This window comes from Gastrolobium bilobum, unplaced genomic scaffold (genome assembly GCF_033153095.1).
Source record: "Gastrolobium bilobum isolate Gb01-03AN ecotype WA unplaced genomic scaffold, APGP_CSIRO_Gbil_v1 utg4226, whole genome shotgun sequence".
Lineage (NCBI taxonomy): Eukaryota > Viridiplantae > Streptophyta > Magnoliopsida > Fabales > Fabaceae > Gastrolobium > Gastrolobium bilobum.
The window spans coordinates 44,384-66,774 of record NW_026896784.1 but is presented as its reverse complement, the minus strand read 5'-3'; the positions used below and the strand labels follow the sequence as shown (position 1 = coordinate 66,774).

At 36.5% G+C, this 22,391-nt stretch overlaps 2 protein-coding genes and 1 non-coding gene across 3 annotated transcripts; 1 reads left to right on the top strand and 2 right to left on the bottom strand.

Annotated features, from left to right (window-relative positions):
• Window positions 1-1,500: 1,500 nt before the first annotated feature.
• On the bottom strand, window positions 1,501-4,234 carry LOC133301979 (pentatricopeptide repeat-containing protein At5g27110). Its single transcript, XM_061501689.1, has one exon. It carries the CDS (start codon window positions 3,730-3,732, stop codon window positions 1,627-1,629), a length of 2,106 nt encoding a protein of 701 aa, XP_061357673.1. The 5' UTR covers window positions 3,733-4,234; the 3' UTR covers window positions 1,501-1,626.
• An 11,514-nt stretch (window positions 4,235-15,748) lies between these two features.
• Window positions 15,749-15,855, bottom strand: LOC133301980 (small nucleolar RNA R71). The gene has a single exon (XR_009750274.1). It is a non-coding gene; the product is annotated as a small nucleolar RNA R71 (small nucleolar RNA).
• A 4,307-nt stretch (window positions 15,856-20,162) lies between these two features.
• LOC133301976 (uncharacterized) lies at window positions 20,163-22,085 on the top strand. The gene is made up of 3 exons (XM_061501687.1): window positions 20,163-20,624; window positions 20,734-20,802; window positions 22,044-22,085. Exons 1-3 carry the CDS (start codon window positions 20,163-20,165, stop codon window positions 22,083-22,085), a joined length of 573 nt encoding a protein of 190 aa, XP_061357671.1.
• Window positions 22,086-22,391: the final 306 nt, after the last annotated feature.

Sequence of the window (22,391 nt, the reverse complement as noted above, 5' to 3'; positions counted from 1 at the left end):
ATGCTAAGAAATCTATTGTAAGAATGTAAGTAGCTTTGAACTTTTTTCTTGAAGTGCTTGTCAGGTTATGAAGTTGAAAATGATTTTGGTGGTGAGTATCTGCGATGTTGTAGTTTGTGCTGCTGTTACACAATTATGAAGTTTGCAGTAGGCTGAAATGAAGCCATCTTCTCCTCTGCTTATTATGATAGATTTTAAAAATCTGTGCTACGTGCCTAGTCCATTTGGTTGTTCATTTTCATTTTTTGGGTAAAAGTCTATGTTGCTTTACTGTATTATTTATTTATTTATTTTTCCAAATAACTCGATTGGACAATTTCAGGTAGATTATGAAATTTGAGACAAGATTGTTGATTGATAGTGCGTCTATTGTCATATAGACAGAATTATTCGATAAAATTAAAACTCAAAGCTTCCATGGATTGCACAACATTATTCTTTGCTGTGGAAAAATTCATTATACTCACCGCTCATCATTTATTTGGTGATCTCCTTCCCATAAATGAAAAAGTTTATTTCATTTCTATCCCTTTTTGATTTTTTTTCCCTCAAATTCTCCCCCTTTTCTATTTTGGGAAGAGACTATTATGTTCCTGTCCCATAAAAAAGCATCTCCTTTGCTGTGAATATTTTGATCAAACTAGCAAGCTTTGAACGATGCAAACAAAGCATCATGCATGTAAGATGGGTATACTAGTATTCCAAAACTTACTATTATATGAACAATGTAAAACCAATAGAAAAATTAAGATTTGGTGTTAAAATGAAATTTAAGGGATGTAAATGGATTGGTTCAGTTTATGCTTTGTTCTAAATTCACCAAACCTATATAAAATATTTTGAGTCAATGACCTAACTTATATTTAAAAATAAAAAAACTTATCCTAAGTTTATTAACTTGTTTAAACTTATTAGAAATTAAAAATATATATATATAAAATAATAATATAATATAAATCAACTTGTGGGCTTGCGGGCCAGACTTAGTAAAAATAAGCCTGCAACTTATTTTTTAAATAATTTTTTTAATGTCCGAGCCTATTCTATTTTAGTGAATATACAAGGTAGTAGGTCGCTCAACATATTTACACTCTAAGTATACTTTTTGGCTTTTAGGAAAAATTCAAATCAAAGACCAAATAAAACATTTTTTTTTACTAACTTAACACGCTTATGTTAACAGGCGTCAATGCACTTTATTTTTTTCAAAATATAAATAACTAGATAATTATTTACTTAGTACCTAAATAACCACCAACCTTTTTCCTTTAGTTGTTTGGCAAATGAGAGACAGAGAAATGACTCTTTTTGTCTTTCACATATGTATGTGCATGTACGCACAACAACCAAATTTATGATGAATAAGCATATCAATAAAGTGAATTTTCTTCCAGATATTATGAATGGTAGCTTCCATCATCCATTGAGTTGGTAACCGTAGGTGAAATCTGCAATCAAATAAAGGAAAGTCACAGTTCCTTTGTGATTTTTTCTGATCCTTCCTGGATTTTGGTAATAAAAATTTAAATATCAGTTACATGCACCAAGGATCATTGCCCCAGGATCCTCATCATGTCCAGCTGCTAAGCTCATTCCCTTTTGCTAATTTTAAAACTAGTAAAATCTCTATGCTTCAACATCAAAATGATATATAAATGGTTTAGACTCGTCTTCCATGTGACCAGTAAGATATGAAAGGCATTCAATAACCAATTCTAAATGCCAGTGTAAATTGTCTTCTACAAAGAAAGGTTGAATCTTCTGGTTAATCTCAATCCAACTACACCCTGGATTCTTCTTTAATCCAAGCTCCTTCATCTTTGATCTCACCATCCGTACCTCATCCCATTTATGAGCAGAAGCATACATATTTGATAAGAGAACATAGGTTGATGGATCATCAGGATCCTTGTCAATAAGTATCCTTGCAATTTCAACCCCTAAATCAAGATTTCTGTGCAAACGACATGAAGAAAATAATGTGCTCAACAACCCAACATCATTCCTGATTTCATGGTTTCTTTGCAGAATCTCATATGCTTCATTTAATCTTCCAGCGCGTCCAAGAAGATCAATCAAGCATGAATAATGTTCAACTCTAGGTATAATACTGAAAACATTGATCATTTGATTGAAATAATAGCATCCCTCATCAACCAACCCAGCATGGCTACATGCAGATAATATGGCAAGAAAAGTAACCCTATCAGGTTTCACATTAGACTTCAGCATTTCAGCAAAAAGCTCCAGAGCTTCATAGGCCTGACCATGAGACCCATAAGCAGTAATCATGGAAGTCCAGGACACCAGATCTCTTTCCGGCAAACATTTAAAAACACGGGACGCTTCATGTACAGCACCACACTTTGCATACATATCAAGGAGAGCACCCATAACCACTTCATTGTTTTCCAAATTTCTCTCAATAATCAGATTGTGAATATCTTTACCCTTTTCAAGTGCTGCTAGTTGTGAACAAGCTGCTAAAACACTAGTAAAAGTTATAGCATCTGGTTCAACATAAGATTCTCTCATTTCACAAAAGAGGCCAAGGGCTTCAAAAAATTTCCCTTCAGTCACATATCCAGAAATCATAACATTCCAAGAAACTGCCTTGGTCTTCGGTATTAATTTAAAAATGTTTTCAGCTAACCTAGCCTTACCACATTTGAGGTAAAGATCCATAAGTGAGCTATTAATAAAAATATCAGGGTGTATTCTGTTTCGTATTATATATCCATGTACAAACTTCCCCTCTAGAAGTCTGGCTGATCGTGAACAAACCATTATTATACTACTTAAAGTAGTCAAAGTTGGCTTGACTCCCTCATTGTACATCCTCTTAAAAAGTTGAATGCAGGAAATGCTGTCACCTTTCAAACCATATCCTGTAATCATGGAATTCCATGCAACAACAGTCTTTTTAGGTATTTGCTCAAAAACCTCTATGGCCATTTCCAGGTGACCACATTTTCCATACATGTCAACAAGAGCAGAGCTAATGAAACTATCCAGCAGAAACCCACTACTAGTTAACTCATTATGAATTTCCCTTCCCCTGTCCAAATCCAAAAGTCTAGCACATGAGGAAATAGCAGTTGTGATTGTAACCGAATCAGGCTCAAACCCTAATCTTCTCATCAAGCCAAAATATTGTAGTGCCTCGTCAAATTTTCCGCTTTGGTAATAACAAGAAATTACTGTATTCCAGCATGCCACATCCTTTTCAGACATTTCATCAAACATCTGTATAGCATACTCAAATGCATTGCATTTAGCATACATACCCACAAGAGAGCTTCCAACTACAATATCTGTCATTAAACCAGTTTTTATCAAACATGTATGAATCATTTTTCCTAAGACAACTCTACATAGCCCACTGCAGGCTTTAAGAACACTAGGGTAAGTATAACTATCAGGTTTTAGGTAAGGGCAACGTAAAAACTTCTCAAAAAGCTCTAGGGCTTCCACATACATGTAATTCTTAGTGTAACCCGCCAACAGGCCATTCCACAAAGATATCTCACATGGGTTTTCAATGGTATCAAAAACGTGTTTTGCATAATTATATAGATGGCTAGAAACATATAGGCTAATCAGGTTCTTGCATAAGAAAACATCATTTTGCAAGCCTAAAGTTACAACTTTCTGATGAATGATCTTGCCTTGCTTCAGTGACTTGGAGTTTACACAGGCTCTCAAAAGGGGTAGTAGTTTTCTTGACTCCATTCAGCAATGGCCAGAAAGAGTCTATACTAGACAGAAAACCATAATCACCAATCCAAAGCATGAGAGCAAAACAGATACCCACAAACATATATACAACCAATAGATGCAAAAGGGTAGGTGGAAAAGGACACTAACTTGTGAACAAATGGAGAAGAGCGTCATAGGTGATGAACAAAAAATGCGGTTGAACAGGCATTGCCATGAAGTAACAAAAATTGCTGAAAGCTTGAATCTTTAAAAACCCCAAAGCCAATTTCAATGTCTTTTTCTAAATTTGGGGTTTATAGTTAGAAATCTTCAAATTTCCGAATTGGGTTTCGATAATTGAATGGGAAAGGCATGATTGGGTTTCTGCTGCAAAATCTTTCATTCGTGCTATATGAAACCGTAACAATGGATGGGGGATTGTGATCGTAACGTTTCCGGCCGCCGAATCGTTTTAGGTTTCAGCCTTGAGTAGCGGAGGGAATAACGGTGGAATTTGATTCTCTCCTAATTATAATTGTTGGTGTTTTGGGAGTCGCTGCAAACTAACCAAACCGGCGGTATTTTTGGTTCTTTTATTACGTTGGGAAGTTGACCAATGTACTAATATATTTTAAAGGGTTTGTTTTTTTTCTGATGTTACTTTAGATAACTTTATCTAATGTTCATCAAAACGACGTTATTTTGGGACAGAAATCATGATATTTTTGTAATTTTAATTTATTTCAGGATTATAATAGTCTTTATCACTCTAATTTTTTAATTTTTCAACCCCAAAACGACGTCGTTTCGATGAACATTAGATAAAGTTATCTAAAGTAACATCGGAAACTTTTTTCCCTATTTTAAAATCATCTATGTCATGTGGTTTTTTCTTTATCACATATGTCCTCTGCTTTGTAAAAAAAATAAAAAATTACAGGAGCATATGTGATAAAAACGTACCCTCTTTTGCAAACCACATGAGAGTGTGTGATAAAAAAAACTATAGGAATATAGATGATTCTAAAGCAAATCACATATATATTGGTGAACTTTCCCATTATTCTTTTAGTGGTAAAAACGAATAAAAAATAATAATTCACCACTTCTTTTTTTAATGATAAACGAAGGGTTCATTATTAAACATGGACAGAAAGATATTTTTTTTTATGATAACACCGAGATAACTAGAAGCCTAAATAGATTAGGTTAGGCTAGACTTTGACTTAAATAAGTCAACCATGTGCAAAAAACCATAGAGTTTGGTCTGACCTGTTAATCTGTATAGGCCCCAAAGTACAAGTCTGGCTTAACCTATATTTAAATAATAAAAGCCTTGACCTAGGCCTATTAGCTTGTTTAAGCCTATTAAACATTCAACAATTAAAAAGATAACTAAAATAATATTTTTTTATTATACAAAATTATTAAAATAATAATTTTAGTTATTTTATTTAAAATAAATAATATGATATAGCCCGGCCTACAAGTTTATAGGCCCTACATGTACAAAAAAGCATATGTCCTATTTTCTAAATAGATTTATTTAAAAGTTTAGGCCTGTTCTATTTTACTATTTGTAATAGGTCAAGTTTGGCCTAATATAAGCTAGGTTGTAAGTCCTTGTAGGCCGGCCTAGCCCATTTACACCCGTAGAGATAACAATAAAAATAGTCTTGTCAAGAAAAAGAAAAAAATACTATCTGTGCGAACAAATTGGAGATACATAAGAGAGTCATGCAAGAAAAATGATGAAATAACAAAATGACAAAAATATAGATAAACTTTGAAAGAAAATTAACACCGAATAAAGAGCAATACAAAAAATATGAGAATAGAAGAACGAGATTAAAGACAACAAACCTTAGATAGTGATCAGAGCAGTTTTGCGTGGGCTGATCATAATTTGATGAAGCTTTCTTTGATGGTTATTTGATGCAACTTTACTCGTGTATTTGCAAGACATTCTGATATCAAAGTCAAATTTTGTGCAATCAGATTTTTATAGGTAGAAATGTACCTTTGTTTAGCACACTTGTATATATAATGGGAAGATGACAAGGTTTGGGGATGTCTTTGATTGTTTCCTGCAAGTGGTGTGGCAGTAAGGTCTCTCAATTGGTTATTATGTAAGTGACTTGTGATTTGTTTATAGAGGAGCACGAAGGTATGAGCAGTCTTTGTTGACTAGGATGTCATCTCGAAGATACCTTTTGTAACACCTCGTGTATACCCGGTTTGTTATCATATCATCGTATTAAGCGCTGCTAACTTTTTAAAACATTCAATAATGATGTCTTTGTTATTAACCAAGTTGATTACTTAATCCTTTTTCAAAACATTTTCTGTATGTAAATTACAATTAAACAACTAACTGCACTAAATGACCTCATAATATAATTAAGTGTGTATCTAGTCACGGAACTACAACATGTAGACCAGACAATATCCTGATACAATTATACAACTCAACTCTAAAATCATGATCAAGTTAATGGGGCCTGGACAATCCACATGCTCACCAAATAAGGCAACAAGCCCCACATAGTCTCAGCTCAATAAACAATATAATGAAACTAAAAACATAGTCAACCACTAAGCATATCAGCATACCAGCATGTAAACTAACTCAGCTCCGGCCTCCTACCACCCGAGGTATCAACCCCTGAGGTACCTGATCCTGAAAAATGTGCCCCAAACGTGGGGCGAGATCTCTAAAAAGAAATCTCTGTAAGACAAGGGGTCCTCAAGGATGTCTCCACCCCAAGCTCACTTACATGTACAATATAAGTTCAAAAGCAACATAATAATATAAGTTCCAAAATCAGTGCAATGCAGCATATAATCATGTAATGTGTGTCAGAATCCTACTGGCCAGAAAACATGCAGGAATTACATACGTCTATAACCTACAATCAATGCAAGACGCTACTTGCACCCACCCACAGAATCACCATATTGTATGACACCACATACTCAGGCTTACCGTTTAGGTGAAACAACACATACATATCATAAGGCATTTGCACTTAACAGCTCAATAGCATTTCAAATATCAATACATGAAAACACATCATGCATACAAACCATCCCTCCATGAGGTATGGTGGAACCAGCAATGGCAAAACCGAGGACACGAATGCTTACCTCGCAAGCTAACTAACTATCCAACTCAAGAGTCCAACCAACTTCAAGGTCCACAAACAGCACTCTCAGAGTCTGTTTATACCAACAATCACATCAATATTCATATTCTAATAGTTCATGACATAACGACAACGTTATCCTTTTACATTTCATTCCACTAGGCTTCTCACAAAGTCATAAACCCTTAATCCAATTGATTCTGACATAGATTATTTATTACAGAGGTTCAACTAACCAATCTAGGGTCCATAAACCCCAAATACAGTTCTGTATGAACAGAACAATTACTGTCTCGAAATTTCCAGAATATCCAGATATATGTCGGGGCCATATCCGGATATCCATATCCAGATATTATATTCGAATATCCATATCCAGATATCTCCAACCCCATATCCGGATATCAATATCCGGATATCATATTCGGATATCAATATCCGGATATCATATCTGGATATTTCGCGACAGAATGTAGTTTCTGCATTTCGCGAGATATCCCTTCCAAGGTTCTATTTTTAAGACTTTTAAACGTTAAAGCATGCATCTTTAAGCACATTTAGGTCAGTGATCATGCCAACTAATTAATTCTACCATTTTACATGCCAAGACTCCACTTTTACCAAAGGAACTCATGAACCAAAGTAAGAACATACCCCCAACAGCTCAAAACAACAACATAGAAGGTGTCTTGATGGTTTCTATGTCATTCTACAGTGCATCAACACATGGCCACGAAAATGAGCATCAAGGTAGGTCTTTTACTCCACAAGGTAGCTTCTTGGAGCTCAAAATGGCACCACAATGGCTCCCACAACTCCCACCAAGAAGTCAGCCCCAAGAACCTCACCAAACAGAGACCATACTCAGAAGAATGGTTGTCTCTCATCCTCACAAGGTTGCTCACACCAAGTTATGGTGATTAGATGAAGAAACTTGGACCAAAGGTGGTCACTCTGGGGTTTCTAAGGAGAAGAAGGCTATGAAATGGTGAAGGAGAGGTTCAGCAGCCAAAGAGATCAGAAATCTCATGTAGAAGACACTAAGAATTAACCTAGGTCTTTGTGTCAGTGGTTATTTATAGGCGTTTAAGTTTTAAACACACAGTATTAGCATTGATAGTCACTTAGCATTTTAATTCCAAATTTTGGATTCTTAATCTAGTCATTTTTTTAAGATTTATCATATTTTTATTTTATTTTTCGCAGCACTTTGCCGGTACGCGCTTTTATGTAGCCGGTATCAGTTCTGACATCAATTCTCATTAATTTGACTCCAAACTTGTTATACTAGTCCTAGAAATTATTCTAGTGATATATACATATTTTTCATAATTTTTCGGGATACTTCATCAGTACGCACTTATACCGTGGAACAGAACCGGTATCTGCACGTTTCGTCAGAAAAACGACTTTCAGCATTATTAATCACTTACTATAATTATTTAGGCCTTTTCATAATTATTAGGGTCAATTATGGAATTTATCTCTTAACTCATAATTAATTTAATTAATTTCCTAAATTAACGGTGCGGGTTCTTACACCTTTCTTCATGGTGAATGCTTTAAATGTGGGACTAAATATATTACTCAAAAGCATATAGCATTCACGAAAAATTAAATGTCACAAGCCATGGTAAACTATGATCTAATTTAAAACAATGAATAATTATATCTAATAATTCAAGCGTCAAAGTCAATAGAGGAGTAAAGATCCTAGTCTTTATACATGAATCTAAGCCCAAAAGCTCATTTATAATATGTTTATAAGACTTAAAATATGTTTTGAAAGGTATATGGTTGATAGCATTGCATGAGTTCAAGTCATTTACTAAATTTCATATTGAAGTTCTCATAAATGATACTAACAAAATGGATGGAAAAGACTTAAACATGTTTTGAACTCATGGGCATTCATCCATAATCCAATTATTTGTGTTTGCAATGATAGAATTTGATTTGAATCGAAAGGGGGCAAGTTTTGCTTAATTGTTGATTCACTTTAGTAAATATTGATTTACTTGAGTAAATATTGTCATCTATTCAAATAAATATGTCATTTTCTCTACTTGAGTAAATCTGTTTACTCGAGTAAATGCTGATTAACAACATTCACCCAAGCAAATGTTGATTAACAACATTCACTCAAGCAAATGCTTATTAACAACATTCACTCAAGAAAATATTTTCCAGAAATCTTTTCAACTTCAATGCCTATAAATGATTATATTTTGTTAGAATATCTATACTCATTTCTAATGGCTCCAAACAAGCTTGGACATTCTTGAAACATTTTTTGAGCTATTATTAAATGATTTTACATCATCTAACACATTTTTACTCATTCTTACTCATTTTATTTGCTTGATCTCATTTCTTTGTGAAATATCATATACCTACAGGGCTTCAATTTGTATTTTTCACACTTTAAGAGTGTATATGATATCTAAACACCTTCCAAGCTATGTCTTTGTGATTGAGGGTAGTGAAACCAAAAGGTTGTGTATGGTTGCTAGCACTGAGAAGCTTTATGGTTAAAGTGTTTCTAAGCACCCATAAAGCTTAGAGGTTATAAGGTTGTTAAGAACCCGGATTGTAAGGTTTTCAAGTACCTACAAGTATGTTGAACCATAGGTCAAACAAGTGAAAGTAAAATGGCCTTGAAGGCCGATGCATGTGAGAGGGAAAAACAAAATTTTTTCTCAAGCGGAATCACACATGCAATCAAGATTCATGCTTTAAGACAGCATGATGTTACCTTTGTTTGTGATTCGAACTCCAAGTTGATCAATGTCAGGTTTGAAGGGTTCAAACCCTCTAACGTTGATCCACACCACCCATGTCAAGATGCAAGAGCTCTTTCTTGAAGAACCACAATTGATCACCACAAAGAGGCTTGCTATGCGCTCAATAGGTGAAGGAAGAGGTAAGGTGAATGTGTTTAGAAGAGTGATATTTTCAGCAAGAAAACATCACAAAAGTGGCGCATAAAATGGAGTAGAATTGGCTAGGTGTTTTGTGAAAAACCCTAAGGAGAACCTACCCAAGTTGGCGCACAAGAGTGTGATGAGAGAGTCATGATGCAATCAGATTTTTCACTTAAAAAACTGATTGAGGTGGCGCACAAAGAGGGAGAAAAAGGTGGAGTTGTTGCAATTCAAAATTCCCAACAACCTACCTTTGAATCCTCATGAGACTAGGTCTTAACCTAGTCAAAATTCTGATCTAATGGCCATCATATGGCCAGCCATATGTGCGCCCCCTTCAGCCCCAGAAACGGTCCAGATACGTTGAACAGTTGCATTCAAATTTGAACCAACTCACTCACTGATTCTCTCAACCAACCAAATCTGATTGGAGCTTATTTGGTTGACTAGATGACACTTATAATCACACCAAATCAGCGCCCCAAACAGCCCTTGGTGATCTCCAAAGATCTCCTCTTGATACAAGGGATTTGTTCCAACAAGATCTTATTTATCCTTTTGTTATGAAACAACTTTTCATAGCTAATTCAAATTCAAATTCAAACATTTAAATTCAAACGTTCAAACATTTAAATTCAAACGTTCAAACATTTAAATTCAAAATTAAAATTCTAAATTAAAATTCTAAATTCAAATTTCAAAATTCAAATTCAAAATTCAAATTTCAAAATTCAAAATTCAATTCAAAATTCAAATTTCAAAATTCAAATTCAAAATTCAAATTTCAAATTCAAAATTCAAAATTTAAATATTTGATAATTAATTTAACTAATTAAATTAATTAGTAATGTCTTGGACCATCCAAGCCCATTACATGATCCATGCGCCCTTTTCCTTTTTAGGTGGGCTTCCAAACTTCTTCTTGGGCTAACAACCATTATTAGGCCCAATACCTTTAATGCTAGATCATAACAATAAGGTGTTAGTGTGTGACCTATTAGGTCCAGCATAGCCACTGACATAAATGGGCTCGGGCCCAACAAACCCACAACCCATTTAATGACAACACAGAGCACTAGCAATGCTTTGTTGCCCCAGAACTAGTTAGATTAATGACTTGATCATCCTATTATACATATTTGGTTACCGTATATATTTCCTTTCGTCTTGGTTAAATTCCCATTAAACCTAGGGTAAGAAAATGTATCAACCCTTGTAGTTTAGGGTAAGCTTTATTCGAAATAGGGAATCTTCAATTTACTGACTCTAAAGACAGATCATCTCATGATCTCTTTTACTATGCATAGATTCCCGAGTCCTAGTAAATGTCATCTCGATTTCTCCGGTTTACAAATAACCTAATCTCTCACATAGATTTGACGAATTCCTTCAGCTTATCACCCTAGCCCTGTGCTCTTTCAGGACAAGCCCAACAGTGTACCTATGAGTCTCCATGTTTCAGGCATACGAGGTATACAATCAAAGGATGCCTTCTAGAACACAGCCTAGGTAATAACTTCTGGTCTAAGGATAGACATACCCAAATATAAAGAGACTACTCTAATGATACTATCTGTGAGATTTCCTCATAGAGTCTCTTTGTGAGTCTGTTCAGTGCGAGTTATACCCTTATAGGTCCATCCACGACTTTAGCTAAGACATCTCCATATCTGTAGCACATGAGGTATTTATCTTGTATCCAAATACAAGTAGATAAGTTGTGCTAGTCTTACCCGAGATCACTGATCCCCATTCTCAGTGTCTCTAGACTAGGAACATAAAATTAGGAATAAACGTGCGGTATCCTTGAATCCTCATGATCGTGATCTCATCACAGATACTCAAGAGATACTTGTTCTATTCCAAGGGGTTTATCCAGTTACTCATATAAAATATTAACAATAATATTGAGACAAAATATGAAACAGGATAAAGAATGCTTTTATTTATTTGCGACAATATAAAAGGTCCACATATGTCTTAATCTAATCAAAAGATTGTCTCTAGGACATCCATATACTAACAACAAGACCAAGATGTGAAGTTTTGATGATTAAACAAGCACCAACTAGCTCAACAAGCTTGCACAACATGAAAGACAGTGTGTAAAGACCCAAACCTTAGATTATAATTTTAGAAATTTAATGGTAATTAAATGAGAATTATTTGATAGAAATCTAATTAATTAAATTGAATCACTTTTAGTGTAAAAGTGGAAAAGTGTAAAATTCATAGTAAAATGCGTATAGGAAAAAATTAACCGGGAATTTATAGGTAAAAATTAAGGATTTATTATTCCGTAAAATTTAGGAAGTTAAAATGACAACAAAAATAATTATAATGAGTAAGATGGAATTGAGGGTAACTGTGTGTGTAACCTTAGGTTAAGTGGTACTAACCCTAAATGACCTAACCACTCTCATATCATCTCCTTGCTTACAAAAGGAAACCACCACCTCCTTCACTCTTGAAGATAGGGTTTCATCATCTCTTAAGGAACAGAAACTAAAACACTCTCTACTCACTACCTTTCTTTAAACCTTCATGGAAACCACTTAAAGCTTGGAGAAGAAAAACCTTGTCTTAGGCAAGTTTGGGTTCTGTTTTCGTGCATAGGGGAAGCCTCCTTCATCAACTTCAAGTTTGGGAACTATTTTCGTGCATAGGGGAAGCCCCCATGTGCAGGGCCATCTAGGCAGTCTCCACTCAAATGCGTCTCTAGGGAGCTACAAAGCTTCAAATGCTACCAAATTTTTACACAACATAGTTGACATCTCAAGCTTCAAAATGATGTATAGTACCCCTATTGGACCTCTGTGGAGGGAGATATGCTCTCCCAAAGTTAGCTTAAAATCTGCCATTTTAATAGAAATTTCGACGACATCTCCTTTATTTATTCAACCTATCTCACTTTATCAAAAGTGTGTTATTATGCCTCAAGGATACCTAATGGACAATGGTGGCACTCAAGGACCAACAATGCCTTGGTACTCTTATAACCCATTACAATTTGCATTATTTTTCATCCATTTACAATCCATTCCTTACTTTGTCCAAGACTTAGAATCATTTCAATCACATTATCCGATTGCATACATTCTGAACAATTTGTAATAAATCATAACGTAGAATAAGCCTATTTCCCTTTTATCACATACATGCTTTAAATATTATACAAGGTCCATAATTAACAATTTACAATTTTCCCAAATGGTAAGCATAAATACAACAAAGTATCTCAAAATACAACAAAATATACCATCAACTAGACTTAGGAAAAATATGGCATGAACAAATATGACAAGATGTATAATCCTAAAGCAATATACAATGTTCATCCCTAAGTCTAGCCTATTCCAAAAGTGGCCTCAAAACGCAAAATGCTCTAACTCTATGTGCTCATCATGTGGGCCTCTTGCCTATGGCTCCAGCCCCGCTTCAACTACCTAAAATAGTGCCCCAAGCACGAGGTGAGATGTATTAATATATCTCAGTAACCCAGAGGTTCTAGAGATCATTCCACCCAATGCTCTCTCAGATGTAATGTGCAATAATGAGTCTCATAAACCCTTGGTTTACCATGGTTCTAGGCTTAATTATGCTTGAAATATATCATGAATTGCATGGAAATTAGGGTTTTATACCTTAATGTCACCATAATTGAATATCTTGCTCACATCTTGTAATATTTCTGATTTCAAAGGTTTTTTATCGTTCATTATGGCTTTTTGGAGCCAAAGGAATGCAACAAGATGAGTTCAAACATCAAAGAAGCAAGATTCCAAGCATCTACAAGCTGGAGGAGGACGTTTTGGCGTCAAAACTTAGCATTTAAACACTCTAAAGGAAGAAAAACACAATAACTCCCTGGACCATAGCTTTTGGCGTCCAAACAGCACGCCAAAACGCTCCAGAAGCAATCAGAAATCCTTCGAAGAGGACATTTTGGCGCCCAACAGCACGCCTAAACGCCCATAGGCAGACATGAATGCAATAAGAGAACGTTTTGGCGCACTAATAGCACGCTAAACGTCCCTGAACAAACCAATCAGCCCAAGATTCAGTTAAGATTTGACAATGGATACAGATCGTGATATCAAGGATTAAAACAGAAACAAATCAATCTTGATTGAAGATAGATACAAATCCATGGGAAGATATGATGGAAGATCAAAACAAAGATTCAAAGCTCAAAATCAGTCACCAATCTACAAGATCTTAAATGCAAAAAGGAAACAATTGTAGAATCAACCACAAATCTGATACGGATTCGGTGAGAGATGCAATGAAGGATACAACTCCAATGGTTATAAAAAGGGAGCTGAGGGTCAGACCAATTCACCAATACACAAGTCCAGAGAATTACATAGAGACCTGAAGGAGGAATCCTGTTGCGGAGCGCTGGAACACTGAGGAACCAAGTCAACATCACACCAATGGAGGCTTGGGGTTCTCTTTCCTTTATCATTGTTTTTAAATTCAGTATGCTAGAGTAGTCTTTTATGTAGTTAGGGGTAGATGGAACCCAATTGAATCTTTATGTTTATGAATTAAATTGTCTCTGAATTCTTTTCTTTTTATAATTGAATAAATAATCTGTCTTTAATGCTTTCTATGAGTTTGTTCCTTATAGAATGATTTTGGGGAATTGTATGACAATAAGGATGTTGGTGCATGAACCCTTACTTGGTAAATTTATCATAATCCTTGTGATCTAGGGATAGACATAGGGTAATTATGCAATCTTGTAATTCTTGATCTTAATGCATGTTTTCTTGGGGAATAATTGGGAAACTAGAGTTCTTTCAAGATCACATAGATTTAGGGTAACAAGAAATTGAGCCATAATTAACTTAGAAAGAATTGATTGGCAATATATTAAGAAATAGATTCTTGACTCTTTAATTCATAACATATTGAGGAAATTGGGGAAAGTCGAAACCTTAACTACACTTGTTTTAAATTCTTAATCAAACATCATCCTTTCATTCATTCTTTTTAGTTTTGAAATTTCTTGATTGAATGTTATTACTTGTTTTTAATTTTTAAAGTTCTTCAATTATAATTCTCTCAAATCCAATTCTTAATTGTCCAACTAAGACACAATTAGCGAACTAGTGCTTGAAGATTCTGATCTTCGTGGGAACGATCTCGTACTCAGTACACTTTATTACTTTACGACCGGTGCACTTGCCGAGTCGCAACAAGTTTTTGGCGCCGTTGCCGGGGATCGAATTCTTCAACATTAGAAGTAACTAATTAACTTTTACATTGGACGTTTATTTTTCTACACTTTAAGCATACTATAAAAATAGTTTCTGCATAAAAAAAAAAATTCTGCATCTTTTTCTGCATATTTAATTTTCTGCATTCTTTTCTTATTTTTCTTTTATGTTTCTGTTTTGCGATTTCTTTTTTTCCTGCACATCTTTTCAATCTTAGTTTATGCGAGGTACTCTTAACCCGCGAATCTTGCAGTTTGATCCTGAGATAGAAAAGATAGAAAGGAAACTTAGGAAGGACGCAAAAGCAAAGAAAGCAAAAGAAATAAAAGTAGCATCAACTTCGACAGAACGAAAGGAGGAACCAATGGCAGAAAACAATCAACTCGCTCCAAGGACGTTGGGAGATTACATGACTCCAGCTCGAGTTCCACAGACGGCAAGCATTGTTAGACCCAACATAGAGGCTAACAACTTTGAACTGAAGCCGACACTGCTGCAACTAATTCAAAAAGAACAGTTCACTGGAGGAAGCACAGAGAACCCCTATAGTCATCTTGATGATTTCTTTCTTTACTATGATACATTAAAGGTGAATGGAGTTTCTCGGGATGTTATCTTGCTCAGATTATTTCCATGCTCACTGAAGGATGATGCAAGAGAATGGCTGCAGTCTCAACCTGAAGGAAGTATAACCAATTGGGATGACTTAGCAAGGAAATTCTTGGCTAGATATTTCTCAGCTTCAAAGATGGCAAGGCTCAAGGCGGAGATCACTGCTTTTGAACAAAAAGAAAGTGAATCTTTGTACGAGGCTTGAGAACGATTCAAAGGATTACTCAGGAAGTGTCCTCAACGTGGAATTGAAGCATGGGAGAAAGCAAGAATCTTTTTCCAAGGAATGACGTCCAGCACAAGAACACTGGTAAATGTTGTTGCAGGAGGCTCCTTGAAAAAAAAATTCCAGAGGAAGCGTTAGAATTTGGAATCCCTAGCTTCTATAGAATTTGACAATGCCCCCGCCCCAGTTGCACAAAGAAGAGCAGGAATTATGAAGCCTGAAGGCTATGATGCACTCTTAGCCCAAAATGAACAAATGCTATAAATGCACAAGAAACAACAAGAACAATTAGATGCACTTTCAAAGCAATTTAATCTCTCTCAAGTCTCTTCTGTTAGTAATTCTCAAATTAAATGTGGTATTTGTGCAGAGGCTCATGCAATTGAAGATTGTGACTACATGAGAACAACTGAAAAGCCACCAACAGAGGACAATGGAGTCTGGTATGAACAAAAGAACCAGAACAACCTAGGAAAGAGTCAATATGGTAATCAAGGGTGGAAAAATCCTAACCAACACCCTGGGTTTAGTTACAAGTCTAACCATCAACTGAACCCTCTATTTCCATTGCAACAACAACCTCCACCTCAAGGCACCACTTCAGAATAGGAAAAGGCTTTTGCACAGCTGTCCAAGACCACATCAGACTACATTCAAAATGCAGATGCCTTCAGAGATGAAACAAGAGCTTTATTTTGGAATCAAGAAACTTCGATCCGAAACTTGGAGACTCAAATTGGTCAGCTGTCAAGACAGTTCACTGAAAGAACTCAGGGCACCTTTTCAAGTAACACTGACACGAACCCAAATGCACAATGTAATTCAATTATCACAAGAAGTAGGATCATGATTCAACCGGTGGAAAAGCCACCAGTTGAAAAGAAGAAAGAAGCCGAACATGAAGCTAAACCTGTAGCTGAGAAGGAGAAAGAAGAAGATGCAGTAGAAGCTGAAAAGAGCAGTCTGAAGCTGTTCAAATGGGAGAAAAAGAAAGCTCTGGATCGGCAACCAAAACCAGCGGATCCATCTCCCTATGCACGAATTCTATACCCTCAGCGGTTGAAACAAGAGTTCCAGAAACAGCAATACACCAAATTTCTAGATATCTTCAAGAAACTGCAAGTCAACATTCCTTTCGCCGAAGCCTTGCAAAGCATGCTGAACTATGCGAAGTTCATAAAGGACCTTCTATCAAAAGAAACGCAAGTTGAAGGAATGCGAAACAGTGGCCTTGAGAGAGGAATGCAGTGCAATCATCCAGAAGAAACTTCCTCCCAAGCTTAAAGATCCAGGCAGCTTCAGTATTCCTATATCCATAGGAAATATTGAAGTAGGGAAAGCATTATGTGATTTGGGAGCAAGTATAAACCTGATGCCATTGTCCATGTGCAGAGCTCTTGGAATAAAGGAGCTCAAGCCGACAACAGTTTCTCTCCAGTTAGCTGACAGATCGATCAGTCGACCAGATGGGGTAATTGAGGATGTTTTAGTTAAAATTGACAAATTTATCTTCCCTGCAGATTTTGTAATTCTAAATATGGAAGAAGACGCCGAGATTCCCCTATTGCTTGGAAGGCCGTTCCTAGCCACTGCAAGAGCAATGATCGATGTGGAGCAAGGAAAACTGATGCTGCGGATGAACGAAGAAACAGTCACCATTGACGTCTTCGAGTCAATGAAACATCCATCAGACGGAGGAGACTGTTTTATGATTGACATAATACAAGAAGCAATTGATGATACTATAAAAGAGGAGAGTTACCCACTCGAGTTAGAACAAATCAACGAAGAAGTTGAAATAGCTGATAAAGAACTAGTGGTGGAAGAACTAGAAAGAAAGAAAGATGACATCCCTCTTGGAGAACCGATGGTGGAGCTTAAGGAGTTACCTCCAAATTTGAAGTATGCTTTCCTCGGTGACAACAAAACTTATCCAGTCATCATCAATGTTGAGCTGTCAACAAAAGAAGAAGAGAAGCTTCTGAAGGTGCTGAAGAAACACAAAACTGCCATAGGATGGTCATTCTCCGACCTAAAAGGTATAAACCCTTTCTTTTGTACGCAAATGGAAGATGATATTAAATCTGTGAGGCAGCCGCAAAGGAGACTCAATCCAACCATGAAAGAAGTGGTAAGGAAAGAGGTAGTTAAACTATTAGATGCAGGTATGATCCACCCTATATCTGATAGTGCATGGGTAAGTCCTGTACAAACGGTACCCAAGAAAGGTGGAGTCACCGTGGTAAGAAATGAGAACAACGAGTTGATTCCAACAAGGACAGTCACTGGGTGGAGGATGTGCGTTGACTACAGAAGACTTAATACAGCCACTCGCAAGGACCACTTCCCTATTCTTTTCTTGGACCAGATGTTGGAGAGACTAGCTGGCCATGCCTTCTACTGCTTCCTGGATGGGTACTCAGGCTACAACCAAATAGCAGTAGCTCCAGAAGATCAAGAAAAGACAGCATTCACATACCCCTACGAAATATTCGCTTACCGGAGGATGCCCTTCGGCCTTTGCAATGCTCCTGCAACTTTTCAAAGGTGCATGCTTTCCATCTTTTCTTATATGATTGAAAAATCTATTGAGATCTTTATGGACGCTTTTTCTGTTTTTGGCCTCTCTTTTGACATTGTTTGAAAATTTATCTTGTGTTTTACAAAGATGTCAAGAGAGTAATCTTGTTTTAAATTGGAAAAATGTCACTTCATGGTAAGAGATGGCATAGTTTTAGGACATAAAGTGTCCAAAGATGGTATAGAAGTTGATAGAGCTAAGAAATCTGTTATTGAAAAACTTCCCCCTCCCTCTAACGTTAAAGGTATTCGAAGTTTTCTCGGTCATGTAGGTTTCTACAGGCGCTTTATCAAGGACTTTTCCAAGATAGCAAAACCACTATGCAAGTTGATGGTCAAGGATGAGGAATTCAACTTCACAGATGAATGCTTGGTTGCATTTAATATTTTAAAGGATCAATTGACCACTGCACCTATAACCACTGCACCCGATTTTTCGTTACCTTTTGAATTAATGTGTGATGCTAGTGATAATGCCACAGGAGCTGTCTTAGGACAAAGAAAGAATAAATTGTTGCATGTGATTTATTATGCTAGTAAAATTCTAAATGATGCACAAATGAATTATGCAACCACTGAAAAAGAATTACTAGCAGTTGTCTATGCATTTGATAAATTTAGACCGTATTTGCTGGGATCTAAAGTAATTGTTTACGCTGATCATGCTGCTTTAAAGTATTTGTTGAATAAGCCGGATGCAAAGCCATGATTACTTAGGTGGATATTGCTTCTTCAAGAATTTGAAGTGGAGATCAGAGACAAGAAAGGTGTAGAAAACTTGGTGGCTGATCACCTCTCCAGAATTCAAGAGAAAGATCTTCAAGACGGACCTGAGCTGAAGATCAGAGAGGAGTTTCCCGATGAGCAAATTATGGCTATCAATGTTATCTTGGATCCACAACCGAAGGAAGTAAAGACCACAAGTACACCTCCATGGTTTGCGGATTTTGCAAATTTTAAAGCAGCATGAGAAATTCCAATAGACTTCACATGGCAACAAAGAAAGAAGTTTCTACATGATGTCAAGAAATACCTATGGGATGAGCCCTTTATGTTCTACAGATGTGCTGATGGAGTAATAAGGAGATGCATTCCAGAAGAAGAAATGAAGGACATCCTGTGGCACTGTCATGGTTCAAGCTATGGTGGACACTTCACAGGACAAAGAATAGTCGCAAAGGTGTTGATGAGTGGCTTCTATTGGCCAACACTCTACAAGGATGCAAGGAAGTTCGTGGAATCATGTGATAGATGTCAGAGAACGGGGAATATCTCTAGGAGACATGAAATGCCCCTCAACAATATATTGGAGGTTGAAATCTTCGATGTATGGGGAATAGACTTCATGGGACCATTTCATCCCTCGTATGGCAACAAATACATCCTTGTTGCGGTTGATTATGTCTCCAAGTGGGTTGAGGTTGTTGCCCTTCCTACTGATGATGCTCGGGTGGTCATCGCGTTCTTAAAAAGAAATATATTCGTTCGATATGGAGTACCGCGAGCAATCATAAGTGACAGAGGAACTCACTTTGACAACAGACAAGTGGAATACGTACTAGCTAAATGCGGAGTGAAGCATAAGATTGCAACACCATATCATCCGCAAACAAGTGGTCAAGTGGAGATTTCCAACTGAGAGCTGAAACATATCTTGGAGAAAACATTGGGAAGCTCCAGAAAAGATTGGTCCAAGAAGCTTGATGATGCACGGTGGGCATACCAGACTGCCTTTATGACACCAATAGGTATGTCTCCTTTCCAGTTACTGTTCGGGAAAGCTTGTCACTTACCAGTAGAATTGGAACACAAAGCACTATGGGCAATCAAGTACCTGAACTTTGACTCCAAGACAGCAGTTGAAAAAAGATTGCTTCAACTGGATGAGCTTAACGAGTTCAGACTATCTGCGTACGAGAGTGCGAGCCTGTACAAAGAGAAGACGAAGAAGTGGCACGACAAGAAGATCCTACCCAGAGACTTCAAGGTAGGGAATCAGGTATTACTCTTTAACTCTCGTCTTCGTCTCTTTCCTGGGAAACTAAAGTCTCGATGGTCGGGACCGTTCATCGTAAGGAACATGAAATCATATGGAGCAGTGGAGATCAGTCCGCTAGATTCCGATAAGAGCTTCAGAGTGAATGGTCAACGGCTGAAACTATGCATGGGAGGAGAAATAGACAGGGGAACAACCACCGTTGCCTTTGTAGAGGTAATTTGAACTAGGTAAGTCAGGCTCGTGACGTTAAACAAGCGCTGACGGGTAGGAAAACCCATGATTTACTGTTTCATTTTAAATTTTAGTTTATTTTTATTTTAAGAAAAGAAAACAAAAGAGATATGAGACCAAGGTCGTGGCTAGGTTCAGAAAGCAGACTCAAGAGGCTAAGGTATGAAATTTTAAGATTAAAATATAAAAATATTCCTGCCTCCTAGTGTTTTGGCGCTCATCATATCGCCAAAACGCTGAAGAAGAAGCAAACCTGAGCTTCGAAGATCACATTTTAGCGGCCACATGCGCGCTAAAACGTGCTAATAAAAGAAAAATAGGCACAACGGTCACTGTTCTTTAGCGTTTAAACGTTAATCAGAGCGTTAAAACGCTCTAAAAAAGCAAAAAGAAGGCATCGAAGAGCGCATTTTGGCGTGCTCTTGGACGCCAAAACGCGCTCAGCCACTCAAGGAATTTAAAAAGCCTTTTTCTCCCCCTTTTCCCCAATCCCTCGTACTCACTCTTACTCTCATCTTATTCTCATCTCTTTGAATTCTCTTTCTCTCTCAAGAACACATTGTCAACTATACTCCCAGGAACACAAGGTATGTACTCAAAACAATTACTCCATTCTATATGTAAGTACATGGTGCATTGATGGTTGAATAGAATATTAGAATGATAAAGTTTTTCCTTTTACTCATCGCATGCCCTAGTCATAAAGGTTGTATGAAATTTTGGAGTTAGGATTTTTGACATGAGGACAATATAATGAAATCATATGCAATTGAAATAGGTATGTGAGATTATGGTGGGTACATTCATGGGAAGGCTTTCAAGGTGGAAAACAAAATTTTGATGAATGGAAAAAGAAGCACACCACATGTTCGATACAATGCTGCTTAGAGATTGAATGCTACAGCATGTCATAATTTTGACAATACAATCCAAAGCTATAAAATGATCATGTTATATCCCCTGTTCTTGAGTGCTTTATTGGGTTGGAAATTGAAGCATGAAATGGAAGGGAAATATGGCATGGCATGGTATGTTTAAATTTGTCTTCATGTTATGGCATCATGATTTGCATAATTGACGAAAAGCTATGGAGCTATGCAGCAGGGTAGTATTTTTGAGTGTAACACACATGTTAAATATTTCACTCACTTGCAAAAGCTTTAGCCATGCGTGTAATTAGGAAATAAGGCTACATTACATACTCTTAAAATATAACTACTGACATATATATCCATTAATTGATGTATGCTGAACTTGGGTTTAGAAATGGGCACTACAAGTTAAAGATGAAAGTGACAACTACTATGAAAATTGAAGAACACATATGGAAACTCCTAATAGACAAATCCTGAAATTGATTCATGTAATGCAATTAACTTGGAATACTTTTCTGAATTTCAGGTATATCTACCAGAGGCAAAAATCCTAAGAGGACCAAGGTGAATCCGAAGGGTGGGTCCAATTTTGGGCAAGCAGCTGACCCTAGCTATAATGAGCACAAATTCAGATCCCTAGCTCATTCCACTGGTGAGATACTCTAGAACTTGCTTTATTTCTTGATTGAATCAGACTATGATATATTTTGTAGAGATGATAGAGGCATGTTCTTTCGCTAACTAGATGGCCAAATAGCTAACCTTTATTGATATTCCTTAGTTAAGCCCCCTTGAGCCTAAACTTTTTATTCATAAAAAACCCTTGAATGATAAAAGCCAACTCTCCAAATAAATCCTCACCTTTATAGAAGAT

Excerpts from the sequence above, each read along its gene's own strand:
- LOC133301979 (XM_061501689.1), bottom strand. The coding sequence starts at position 3,732 with ATGGAGTCAAGAAAACTACTACCCCTTTTGAGAGCCTGTGTAAACTCC.
- LOC133301976 (XM_061501687.1), top strand. The coding sequence starts at position 20,163 with ATGTCTCCTTTCCAGTTACTGTTCGGGAAAGCTTGTCACTTACCAGTA. Across the intron at positions 20,625-20,733 it reads CCACCGTTGCCTTTGTAGAG|AAAAGAAAACAAAAGAGATA; the intron begins GTAATTTGAACT and ends TTTTATTTTAAG. Across the intron at positions 20,803-22,043 it reads AGCAGACTCAAGAGGCTAAG|GTATATCTACCAGAGGCAAA; the intron begins GTATGAAATTTT and ends TCTGAATTTCAG.